We start from the raw sequence: 13,862 nt of genomic DNA on the forward strand, positions 1-13,862 counted from the left end.
TAACTTTTATACTAGAGCTAAAAGTGATTTATCCTGCTCCATTAGTATTATGGCATTCTGTGTTTGTGAATATATTTACCTTTTCTCATGAGTTTTATACTTTCCTATGCTTTTGTGTTATTGTTTTGTGTCCTTTCATTTCAGCGTGCAGAACTCTAGCATTTCTTTTTTTTTTTAAGATTTTACTTATTTATTTGAGAAAGAGAATGAGAGAGAAAGAGAGAGAGAGAGAGAGCATGAGAGGAGAGAGGTCAGCAGGAGAAGCAGACTCCCTGCTGAGCAGGGAGCCCGATGCAGGACTCGATCCTGGGACCCCAGGACCATGACATGAGCCAAAGGCAGTGGTTTAACCAACTGAGTCACCCAGGTGCTCCTCTCTAGCATTTCTTGTGCAGCTGGTCTAATGATGATGAACCCACTTGGCTTTTGTCTGGGAAGGTTTTTATTTCTCTTTCATTTCTCAAGGACAGTTTTGTTAGGTATATTATTGGTTGGCCACTTTTTCTTTCAGTAATTTAAATATATCATCAATATTTCATGGCATTGATATACTGTAAGTTAGTTAATGGGTCCCTGTTGTTGGATATGTGACATGTTTCCAGTCTTTTGCTTTTATACAGCTGCATAAATAGAACATTTTTGTATGCAGGCATATTAAGTGCATTGATGCCTAGAAAAGGGGATTACTAGTTTAAAGGAGAAATGCAATTGTAATTTTGGAAGAGTTTGCTAAACTGCTGTCAATCAGTTTATTTTTTTAAGTAAATTGTAACATTAGTGGAACTTAAAATACAGCATTTAATTTTTCTACTTTATGAGATAAAAGGGAACAAAGAAAGGATAACCAAAAGTCAAAGACCCATAAAATCAGAAAGCATCGGACAATGAGAAGGTAAACCCAGACATATCTGTAAATTACCCTAAATATTAATAGAGTTAACATTGCTCTTAAAAGCAAAGGCTCTTAGATTGGATTTCCAAATAAAACCTAATGATACACTATTACAAGAGATATTCCCAAATTAGAGTTATACAGAAAACTGTAAAAATTATACAAAACAGATTAAGCAGAAGCAAACAGAAACAGAATAACTAGCAGTCATAATAGTCAAATCAGGCAGGACAGGATGGAAGACCCTTAAAAAAGATCAAAAGACAACCATTAAATAAATGAAATCCACAGTAACCTGTAGTCAGCACGAACAGTCATGTGTTAGTTAAGATATAATGCATAAAAACAAAACCAAGAAAAACACAAGGAAAAACTGTGATGAACAGAGATGGGAGCACTTTTTTCCGAACAGGAGAGCTCAAGGAAAAGCAAGTTAGTAAGGACTACTAAAATAATATAAGACTTAATCATAAACATTTAACCTTTCACCCTAAAAAATTTAATATGCCTCCAAGAATATATAGAATTCAAGAATATATAGAACACTTACTGGAAAAAAAAAAAGGATTGTATATTATGCCACAAATACACCTTAGATGTTTCAAGAAACAGAAGTTGTATGGACTGCATTTTTTTTTAAAGATTTTATTTATTTATTTGACAGAGCGAGATCACAGTAGGCAGAGAGGCAGGCAGGGAGAGAGAGAGCGGGAAGCAGGCTCCCTGCTGAGCAGAGAGCCCGATGCGGGACTCGATCCCAGGATCTTGAGATCATGACCTGAGCCGAAGGCATCGGCTTAACCCACTGAGCCACCCAGGTGCCCTGGCCTGCATTTTCTGATTACAGCACTAAAGGCACAACTCCCTTGCAGAAGGTCAGGTGATTAAAATGCCGACAAGTTGGAAATTTTACAATTCCTTGCCAAGGAAGATGCGAACCAAAGAGAAAATCAGATGCGGTTACCACCCATGCGGAAAATCCTCCTGTCCCACAGATTTTATCCTGCACCCTCGCCTACGCTCACTTCGTGCATTTCCCTGTCATCATCTCATCGAGTTCCAGTATTCCAATCCTCATTTCTGGGCTAACACTCACAGCCCCAGTCTAGGCGTCTCCCCCGGGGCTCCAGATCCGGTCACTCGCGCTCGGATGTCGTCGGCTCTCTCGGTCCCAACACACGGACAGAAATTTCTCACGTACTCGGTGCCGATCTGCCCTTCCCCAGGTTTACCTGTTTCAGTTCATGTCACCACCCTCTGTCTGCGGGGCGTCCTACGTCCTTCTCTCTTTCATTTCCCCCTGTAAAGTCATTCGCTGTGTCCGAGGGTGTTTTCCTCTGTGATACACAGGAAGCTGACCTGTGTCTCTCTAGACCCACTGCTCCTGCCTCTATGTCCAACCTTTGTCTCTCGCCTCAGGTGCTTTTATTTTTTTTATTTTTTTTATTTTTTATTTTTTATTTTTTTAAAGATTTTATCTATTTATCTGACAGAGAGAAATCACAAGTAGATGGAGAGGCAGGCAGAGAGAGAGAGGGAAGCAGGCTCCCTGCCGAGCAGAGAGCCTGATGCGGGACTCGATCCCAAGACCCTGAGATCATGACCCGAGCTGAAGGCAGCAGCTCAACCCACTGAGCCACCCAGGCGCCCCCTCAGGTGCTTTTATAGCCACCCACATGGTCTTCCTGACCCGTGGAGCCCATCTCCCTTGTTTTACATCACATCCAGGTGTTTAAAAATTAATTAATTATTTTTTCCTTCCTTCCCCTCTTTCTTACTCCTTCTCTCTCTCTCTTTCTTCCTTCCTTCCTTCCTTCCTCTTTCTTTTTGGAGAGAGGGAGTGAGAGTGCAAGCAGGGCGGAGAGAGAGAGGGGTGGGGATCTTAAACAGGCTCCACTCCCAGCATGGATGGAGCCCAATGCAGGGCTTAGTCTCACAAGCCTGAGATCATGACCGAAGGACCCTGAGATCACGACCGGAGCCCAAACTCAAGAGTCCGATGGTTAACCGACGGAGCCACCCAGGCTGATCCTGCTCAAGCACCCATCTGGTATTTTCAGATTGTTTAACAGGATCATTGCTGAAAATAGTTACATTGGTTCCCATTTCCCTTAAAACAATTCAGTCCAATTCCTTTCTGTGCAGAGTAAATTTTGCATTTATGGCCACCTGCTTACCTCTCAGCCCATCTGCCCTCACTCCTCGACCATGTCCTTTAAGACCCGGTCATAACAAACGTGCCTGGTTCCCCAAAGGCGCTCTATTTCACTCTGTGTCTAGGACTTAATGCCCGCTGTTCCCTGGGCCTCAAACAATCTGTCCACTGCTGCTCTCCCCTTCACTTGATGGGTTTCTCCTCGTCCTGAGGTATTAGGCTAGGTGTTCTTCAGGTGGGGAATCTTCCCAACTCCTCAGTTTGCATTAAGAGCAGTTGCTTGGAGGCTCCTGGGTGGCTCAGTGGGTTAAGCCGCTGCCTTCGGCTCAGGTCATGATCTCAGGGTCCTGGGATCGAGTCCCGCATCGGGCTCTCTGCTCAGCAGGGAGCCTGCTTCCCTCTCTCTCTCTCTGCCTGCCTCTCCGACTACTTGTGATTTCTCTGTCAAATAAATAAATAAAATCTTTTAAAAAAAAAAAAGAGCAGTTGCTCCGTGACGGCCTCCATGTCCTCCTTTATCATAAGCCCTTACCTCCTTTTTTTTTTTTTTTTTTTTAATTTATTTATCCATTTGACAGAGAGAGATCACAAGTAGGCAGAGAGGCAGGCAGAGAGAGAGGAAGGGAAGCAGGCTTCCTGCTGAGCAGAGAGTGGGATGTGGGGCTCGATCCCAGGACTCCGAGATCATGACCCGAGCCGAAGGCAGCAGCCTAACCCCCTGGGCCACCCAGGCGCCCCAAGCCCTTACCTCCTTTTACTGCAATCACCTGTTTCCCTCCAAAGCCATCCCTTAAAATTAAGGTTTTTTTTCTTTTTCCTTTTTTTTTTTTAATTAAGTTTCTTGTGGAGCTTAGTTCACCATCATACCCTTGGCCCAGCATTAAGCCTCATGTGAAGTAGGTAGTTTAGAAGCATTTTTTTTTAAAGATTTTATTTATTTATTTGACAGAGAGAGATCACAGTAGGAGAGAGGAAGGGAAGAGATCACAGAGAGAGAGGAAGGGAAGCAGGCCCCCCGCTGAGCAGAGAGCCCGATGTGGGACTCAATCCCAGGACCCTGAGATCATGACCTGAGCCAAAGGCAGCGGTTTAACCCACTGAGCCACCCAGGCGCCCCTTAGAAGCATTTTTTGAATGAATGAATGAATGGTGATAATTATATTGCATTTCAAAATGCAAGATATATAGTCAAAGCTGTACTCAAAAGGAAATTAATAGCTTCTAATGTTTTAATTTTAAAATAAGAAAATTAAAATGAACTCAGGATCAACTCAGAGACTTAGAAATCTCCATGTAAGCTAGAAATAAAAGGAAATTTCTTTGAGTTGACAACAACTATCAGACACTAAAGGCAAATATCAGGCTTCAGGAGGAAGCTTTAGTAATATTCCCTTTAAAGTTGGAAATAAGACAAATATACTTGTTGTAACTGCCCCAGTTCTGCATGTTTTAGAGACATTAGTCAATGCAATTGACATTAGTCAATGCAATGCAATACTTAGAAAGAATAGGTACAAATATTGGAAAAGGAGAGATAAGATTATCAGTGTGTAGGTATGATTGCTTTTTATTTAATTTGTATGTGTGTATGTATTTTTTTATTATTTTTTTTAGAGAGAGAGAGAGAGAGCATGAGCAGCAGGGGAAGTGCAGAGGGTGGGAGAGAGAATCTTAAGCAGGCTCCATGCCCAGCACAGAACCCAATATGGGGCTTGATCTCACGACTCTGAGATCATGACCTGAGCCAAAATAGTTAGACACTTGACCAACTTAGCCACCCAGGAGCATCTGGTTGTTTACCTTTAAAAAAACCCAAACAGATCAACTGAAAACTATTCAAAATGCAGTTGACCCTTGAATGACACAAGTTTGAACAGTGTAGGCCCACCTTTAAGTGGATTTTTTAAAATAAATGCGCTTTCTGTTCCTCATGGTTTTTTTAATAACATTTTTCTCTCGCTGACTGTGGTCTAAGAATATAGGCTTCAATGCATATAACACACAAAATACGTGTAGTTGACTGTGTGTGGTATTGGTGGGCTTCTGTTCAACGGCAGACTGTCGGTAGTTAAGTATGGGGGAGTTAAACTCACATGGAATTTTGATGGCAGGGGAGAGGAGTCAGTATCCCTAACCCCCACGTTGTTCAAGCGTCAGCTGTAATGAAGTTCAGGAAGATGATAATACAAGAGAAATACACAAGTATTCACAGCTTCCCATAGCTTTATTGTCAGCAACAGACCATCATAAAACATATTTTTTAGAAGTCTGCTTACTTTGGCAATAAACACACGGTGCCTAGGAATGAGTTCATCAAGAATATGTGAGACCTACCTACATTATGGGTAAGAGATCCGTTCTGGAATAAACCATGTGGGTGTGAATCTTGGCTCCAGTGTGTACTAGCTGGTGACCTCAGGAGAGTCCGACATCTCCGTGTGCATGTGTTTGTAGACGTAACTAGGAAGGCAGATGCACGTGTGATAGCACTTCTCTGGGTGTTCAAGCTCCAGCCCACCGTTGACTTGCCCAGCTTCCTCAGCTGTAACCTGGAGCCAGCCAGACCTGCTTCCCAGGACAGAGAACAGCTGTGGGACTCTGTGTCACAGGCTTCACAGGGCATGCATTTTGCCTACAATCAGGAACATTGCAAATGTCGTGGTGAGAGCTGTGACACCTGTTTCTGGGCCTAAAACCTCACCAGGCCTGCACATTCCCTCTAAGCAGAGCCCCGAGGAGGAAAACATGTCGCCAAACCCACTTACCTATGGCTGGATCTCGGGGTCTTCTGAGGCCGCCCCAGCTCTTCAGAACCAAGAGAGGTTCTTCTGAGTTTTGCATTTCATACCCCAGCAAAATGCTAAGACTTCTCAAGATGGCAGGGGACGAAATTCTATTTCTCATGCTTCTCTCTCTGTCCAGAGGGGATGCTTACAATCTCTGTGCCTCGCTCCGTCAACCCAGACTCAAAACTCAACACTTTGTGTTCCCTGAAATTATCCTCCTAGGATCAATGACCCAAGTGTTTTTTTTTCCCCCTAAGGATTTTATATTTTTTTCTGAAGGAGGGATGTTTTGTGGTCGATGGGCAAGTGTTAAAGATTCGTGTTAGATATTTTTGCTTTCCGGAGTCTTCTTTGTGATAACTCAGCCCTGGGCATTTCTCTCTGTCTCTGCCTCCAACTCCACCAAATCCTCTTTTCAGCTGCCCTCCTGCTGCCCCCACTCAGCTTTGTATTTCTTCCTTTTTCTGATATGGAGTCACCCCACCCTCTTTGGCTCCTGTTGACGTACAGACATACCCCAGCCAGGCGCATCATCGACCAAAGCCTGTTGCATTAATGGAACTCGCTATCTGCCCTGGACGATCTGTAGAACTAGAAATAGCCATCTGTCCTGTTATATGTAGTTAAGCCCATTCGCTAACTTGTGGTTAAAATGCTAAACGGTATTTGTCCTGTGGTTCTGTGGCCCTATTCTTAAAGCAATTTGCCTTTGTCATATTTGTTTTTATTCCAAAGGTGTCCCTCAGCCTAATATAACTTGGTTGAAGAGAGGAGGATCTCTGAGTGACAATGTTTCCTTGCTTTTCAATGGATCCCTGTTGTTGCAGAATGTTTCCCTTGAACATGAAGGAACCTATGTCTGCACAGCCACCAATGCTCTTGGAAAGGCAGTGGCAACCTCTGTGCTCCACCTGCTGGGTAAGTGTCAAATGCTTCGGGTTTAAGGGCTTCCTGTAACATGTACAAAGCAGGACCCAGTCCATCTAATGGACATTACATGGTTTTGACCATGGCTTGCCTCTGCCCACTTACAAACGAGCACCAAATCCGGCATTTTGTCCTACCAGTTCTTCTCTTGGAAGACTGTGATTTTCTTGCTAATATTTCTCTGCCCAAGAACTGGCATATAAGGTTTTCTGCCCAGAATCAAGACCCTTCATGTACTGCCTCTATATTTGCTTATCTGTTGACCCCATCCCCCATTCCAGGCTACCAATGAGCTCTGTCCTAGTCCACATGGTTTCCTGCCCTGTGGTCCAACAGACTCCCTTCTCTCATGCTGTATCCATAGAAGTATGACCTTTAGGAACACTGCTCTCCAAAGAAGTGTGCCTCACTGCCTTTCTCTTTGGAGAAATGTAGGGCCAACTTCTGTCTCTTACAGAAGAGTTCCTATCTCCTGCGTGAATCCCCTGGATTTTGTTTGACCTCTTTTCTCTGGTCTAACCATTTGGTCTCTGACTAAGTGCCAACACACACTGCTCTCTGATTGTTTCCCCTTTTAACTTACCTTTCCTCGGCTAAATTGCAGGCCCTTTAATTCTAGAGACCATGTGTGATTTTTTTTTTGCACTCCTGAGGATATAATATAGTATAAGGCACACAGTAGGTACTCAATAAATACTAATCAACCGAGTCTTAAGACACCTTACACTTGGGTCAGTAATGTCATTTAGAGAAGTTCATTACAATGTGCTCTTGGCCCAGGATAACAAGCTGCTTCTGTTTCTGCTATCTGTAGGGATAATTAATGAAGTTCAAAAAATTCTGATCACCAAAATGGGCTTTAAATTGTTGAGCTTTTGGGACTCAGTGAATAATACTCCTCTTCCCCATCAGGGTGAGGAACCAATTGAGAGTTAATGACAGGACTCCATCTGATGGACACTAGGGATCATTTGTTATTCCTCTTTGCCTCACTAGCACCTAAGACAGGTGTAGTGAGTGTTAATTAAGTGTTTCACAGATGAATGAAGCTGAGTTGTTGGCAGACCTGGTATGAGATTATTATAGAATCCACTGCGGAACCAAGAGGATGATGGAAAAGAGCCTTCTCCGTGGCTTTTCTTCTTGGCAGTTAGAGACACCTGGGGACATGCACAGGTGGTAGATGGCACTGTGGGGAGTTAGAACACTTGTCATGCCCAAAACATTTCGGTGTTCTTTAACTCTTCTGATGTTTGCCAGAGCACAGGGTTGTGGTGGTCATTTTTAATCCCACTGCATGAATGAGGAGATCTAGAACTCACAGAAAGTTTCCCTGGAGCCCAAATATATAGCCTTCTCTTTGAGCGTTCTTCTTACTACCCCTTGTGGACCATCATCACTGATCAGGAAGGCTCTGGTGTACCTCCATGTGGCCCTTCCCAAAGAGCCCCCATGGTCTTCTGGGATCTTGGAATGAAGATTTTCAACTGATGGGCTTGGCCAAGCCTGTCAGATTCTTGAATGTCTTCCCTGTGCTCTGAGAAGTGCCAGCCTTGTTCCTTGCTTCTGCTCCTCTCCACTCATGAAGCTGCGTGGCCGTCTCTCAGCTGCACCCCAAACACCTCTTCTCTCAGGAGTCCCTCCCACCAAGCTCATGCCTTCACTTAACTTGACTGAGGAATTAAGAACGTCTTACACGACACAGTGCACGGCATTCCTCCACCTCCCTGATCTTAAAGCTTCATGGCCTTCCTGAAAGCCCACACTCCCCCCATGTGAGGTCCGCCATGAAACCTCGCTTATTCTCTTGCTGCCGAGGCTCCTGTTGAGTGGAGGAACTCTGCGAGACTCAGTTGCCGCCTCCAGTCCCTTCTGAAATTTTGGTGAATCCATTTTTTCCTGCCTTATCAGGCTATAAACCCTGAAAACATGCAGAAATACCCCGTGTTAGCAGAGTTACTCTAACTAAACTCCTACAGCACCCCCACACACCCAAACCCATATGTAACTCCCAGATCTGTGTGAGCCCAAGCCCCCAGGACAGGGCATTTCTTTGGAAAGAGCTGACTTCCTAGTAGTTGTCTTCTTTAAGAACACCCAAGCTGGGACAAGAAGGAGATATTGTTTAACTGGAAAACAAGACTCCTTTTTTCTTTCTTTCTTTTTCTCAGAACAAAGACATTTGGACAGTAAAAGTGTATTTCCCAAGGACCGTAAAAAGCATATGCTCCAGGTGTCCAATGCTGGAACTGACAGCAGTGACCCAACAGGAGAACCCCTACCTCCAGGTTAGAGCTTTTGACTTTTTAAGGATTTACCATTTGTGAGGAGTTGCAAAGAAAAGGATTTAGCTACGAGACTCCATGTTTTACACTTCTCAACAAGTAAAATGATTCCTAGGCATTAGGCCAGCTTTCCCCTTGCCCTCAGACTTCTGTGGTTCAACTTGTTCCTTCCATATTGAAACATTTTTTATAAAGAAATCATTCCTGAGGAAGCCTGCAGAGCTCATATCCCAAACACGCTTCATTATTTGTGATACAACAGGGATTGGCTTTCCTGTTTTAAAACGATTGCCAACTTGGTAAATATTCACAGAGGGAAAATTTGCTAAGAATTCTGGAACCAATTCTTTCATTTTTCTCTTTTCATAAGTTTTTTCCCTATACTTACTAACTTTGTTATGCATCACTGTTGGGTCAGGAGAACCCAATCTAAGTATTTCAAGCTTGCAAAACTCTTTAGGAGGCCAGGGGGGAGAGGTAGAGTTAAGAAAATCAGAAATGCTGGAATCACAGGAAAAAGGTACTGATGATCTCAGATTCCCATGACTCAGAAGGGAGTAAGTCACGGAAGTCACAGAAGGAGAAGCTTCTCTGTGGAGAAGCTACTATTCTGCTTCATGCTTTGTTATACCTCCTACACAGGAATAGTACTGGCTACATTGTTTTGGCCTTTTAAATCTTGAGAAAATGCCTCTCGTTTGCAGAACACATCCCAGAGGATAACTCTGCAGGTAGGGATTCTAGGCTTCCATAGTTCTTAGGCTTCCATATCTCAGATGCAGAGAGGGCATGGAAGAGGAAAATGGTGTTGGGACACCACTCACATAACCCACCACTCACATAACCCACTCATGTTATTTATGACATCATTCTCCAGAACTCTTTATGTATTTCTTCTCCTCTTTCAGACACAATACTCCCATTGTAAAATGCACTATCATCCCCTCATTCTGCATTTGTCTTAGTCTGATTGGGCTGCTCTAACAAAAACCATAGACTGGGTGACTTACTGACAATAGACATTTATTGCTCCCAGTTCTGGAGCCTGCAAAGCCCCAGATCGGGTGTCTGATGAGGGCCCACTTGCTGTGTCCTTATGTGGCAGAAGGGGTGAAGAGGATCCCTGGGTCCTCTCTAAGGGCACTAATTGCATTCATGGGGGTCCCACCCTCATGACCTCCTCGCTTCCTGAGGGTCGCACTACCTAAGACCATTTCACTGGATGTTAGGATTTGACGTCTGAATATTGGAGAGATGCAAACATTCGATCTACAGGAACATGCAACAAGTGGTTGCCCAATGCCTACTCTTACCAGGCTGGGGATACAGAGTTGACTTAGCCCTTGGGAAGCTCATAGTCTATACAGGGAGGCAGTCATGTAAACAGGTATTTGGAAGCAAGGGGACAAGTCCTGGAAGAGAAGGATGACCAAGGATGACACTGTCAGCACTAAGGACGGGGCTCTAACTCTCTGTGGAGAAGGCAACCACGTTTTCATGTAGCCCATGATGTTTGTTCTGGGAAGAGGAAGAAGAACATTCCAGGCAGAGAAACAGATGGACAAAGGCAGATAGGAATTCCACGCAGAAGGGGACATGAACTCAAGGAACTCCCTCAAATCAACTAATTTAAAGATTGAGTATTCATGAGGCCAAAACTGCTGGGAAAATTAAAGTCTTCGGAATATTTAAACATTTTGTTTATCAACACCACCTTCCTTGTTTAACCACCACACACACCCACCCACACACACACACACACACAAACACACGTGCACATACATGTGCACACATTCTGGAATATGCCAGTTCTTCAACGGATCCTTACCATAGACTCACTTATTAATTGAACAAATACTGCTTGAGTACCCAATATATAACTTTCCCTGTCCTGGCAGCGGACAGTACGGAAGAGCTCCCCACGCTCATGGGCTTGGCTTTCCAGTAGGAGAGATGGACAAGAAACAAGGAAACAAACACATATTTCCCTGTGGTAAGTGCTATGAAGGAAGCAAAATAGAATGATAGATAGCACAGTGATTCACAGAGCCACTTTGGAAGAGAAAGTCAGGACCAGCTCTCTAAGGAGGCGGTAGTTGAGCCCAGACCTAAACAATGAGATAGAGTCATCCATGCACAAAGATAAGGAAGGAGCATTTCTGGCAGTGGAAATAGTGAGTTCAAGGACCATAAACTGGGAACAAGCTTAGTTCAGTGTTTCAAGAAACACAAAGAAAATTCATGTGATGGGGGCACAGTGGAGATAGAGGAAGGGGATAGGAAAAGAAGTTGGAGGATGGCTGAGGACCAGATCATTCAGGGCTTGAAGGTCAAGGTAAAGACTAGAGTTTATTCCTGTTTTCCCAGCACCACTGGTTGAAGAGACTGTCTTTTCCCCATTGTATATTCTGGCCTCCTTTGTCATAGGATAATGGACCATATAAGCATGGGTTTATTTCTGGGATTTCTATTCTGGTCTATTGATCCAGCTGACTGTTTTTGTGCCAGTATCATACAATGAATGCAAAAAATGAAACTGGACCACACTCTTACACCATACATAAAAATAAACTCAAAATGGATTAAAGACCTAATTGTGAAACCTGAAACCATAAAAATTCTAGAGGAGGGCACAAGCAATCATCTCTATGACATTGTCTGTAGAAATATTTTTCTAGATATGTATCCTTAGGCAAAGGAAACAAAAGCAAAAATAAACTATTAGGACTACATCAAAATAAAAAGCTTCTGTACCGTGAAGGAGATAATCAACAGAACAAAAAGATAACCTACTGAATAGGAGAAAGTATTTGCAGATGACATATCTGATAAGGGGTTAATATGCAAAATATATAAAGAACTTACATAGCTCAACACCAAAATAATAGTCTAATTAAAAATGGGCCGAGGACCTGAGCAGACATTTGTCCATGGAAGACATCCACATGGCCAACAGACACGTGAAAAGATGCTCAACCTCACTCATCATCAGGGAAGTGGAAATCAAAGCCACAATAAGGTATCACTACACACGTGTCAGAATGGCTAGAATCAGAAAGGCAAGAAATAGCAAGTATTGGCAGAATGTGGAAAAAAAGGAACTTCAGTGTACTGTGGGTGGGAATATTGGTAAATTGGTACAGCCACTACGGAAAACACTATGGAATTTCCTCAAAACCCTACAAACAGAACTACCATATGGTCTGGTAATTCCTCTATTGGGTATTTATCCAAACAGAATGAAAATACTAATTTGAAAACGTATATGCACCTGTGTGTTTGTACCAGCATTATTTACAATAGGCCAGATGTGGAAGCAGCCCAGGTATCCGTCAATAGATGACTAGATAAAGAAGATGTGGGATATATAGATAATGGAGTATTACTCAGCCATAAAAAATGAAACTTCGCCATTTGCAGCAACATGGATGGACCTAGAGGACATAATGCTAAGTGAAATAGACAGAAAGACAAAGACCATATGATCTCACTCACACATCTAATTTTAGAAACACATGAACAAAGAAAGAACAAAATAGGTTAAAAAAAACCACTCTTCAATACAGAGAGCAAATGGAGGGTTTCCAGAGGGGAGGTGGATGGAGGATGGGTGAGATAGAGGAAGGGGATCAAGAGTGAATGTATCACGGTGAGCACTGAGTAACGTATAGAATTATTGAATCACTGAAACGAGTGCAACACTCTATGTTCATTATACTTTAATTTAAAAGAAAAAAAGACTATAGAGTTTATTTCTAACATAGATGAAGCATTGAGAAGTCTTTTATGGAAATGAATATGATCTCCTTTTCAAATGCTCTTGTTTCCAAAATCATTAACCATTAGACAAAAAAAATTATCAAATTGAACCTCATCGCAATTATTAAAATCTTCTCATCAAGGACACCATTAAGAATACGAACAGATAAACCATAGGCTGGGAGAGAGATAGGCCAAACATTTGTCTATTAAGAAAGTTACATCTAGAGTATATAAAGAACTCCTACAGGTTAACAATGAACTCTCCCCTCTCCCCCAAAAACAACGGGCAAAATACTTGCACAGACAGCTCACAAAAGAAGATACACGATGGCATCAGGGAAATGACAGTTAAACCCACAAAGACATAATGATTCCACGCTTTATAGAATGGTGAAAACCAAAAGACTGATCATGCCAGATTTGGGTAAGGATGTGAAGCTACTGGAACTCGTAGGCATTGGTGGTGAAGTGTGCAATCTGGTACAACCACTCTGGAAAACTGCATGGTAGTTTCTTTTTTATTTTTTATTTTTTTAAGATTTTACTTATTTATTTGGTAGAAATTACAAGTAGTCAAAGAGGCAGGCAGGGAGAGAGGAGGAAGCAGGCTCCCCACTGAGCAGAGAGCGTGATGCAGGGCTCCATCCCAGGACCCTGAGACCATGACCTGAGCCAAAGGCAGAGGCTTTAACCCACTGAGCCACCCAGGTGCCCCTGTGTGGTAGTTTCTAAGAGAGCTAAGCCTACATCAACATTTGACCCAGCAATTCTGCTCACAGGCAGTGACCCAAGAAAAGCAAAAACATGTTCACAAACAAATTTGTGCAGGAATGTTTACAGCAGCCCTCACTTCCTCATGGCACCCAGAAGGAGACAAGATAAACTATGGTATATCCATACAATAGAATATTATTCAGCACTAAACTATGTGCAGCAATACAGATGAATCTCAGAAATGGAATGGAAAGCCAGTGCCAAAGAGCTCATGAATGAAAGCCCAGGGCAGGTGACACTCACAGTGAATCTGATGGAAATGAACATGTAATTGTCTGGGT

At 43.0% G+C, this 13,862-nt stretch overlaps 1 protein-coding gene across 3 annotated transcripts in view; it reads left to right on the forward strand.

The window, feature by feature from the left end:
- LOC309867399 (endophilin-A3) overlaps window positions 1–13,862 on the forward strand; it is a 487,937-nt gene that overhangs the window by 455,678 nt on the left and 18,397 nt on the right. For all 3 annotated transcript variants that reach the window (XM_082736215.1, XM_082736212.1, XM_082736211.1), the window contains 2 exons: window positions 6,569–6,751; window positions 8,932–9,048. In XM_082736215.1, the coding sequence (XP_082592341.1) occupies window positions 6,569–6,751; window positions 8,932–9,048 (300 nt within the window). The remainder of the gene's footprint in view (window positions 1–6,568; window positions 6,752–8,931; window positions 9,049–13,862) is intronic.

This window comes from Mustela nivalis (assembly GCF_964662115.1).
Source record: "Mustela nivalis genome assembly, chromosome: 6".
Taxonomy (NCBI): Eukaryota; Metazoa; Chordata; class Mammalia; order Carnivora; family Mustelidae; genus Mustela; species Mustela nivalis.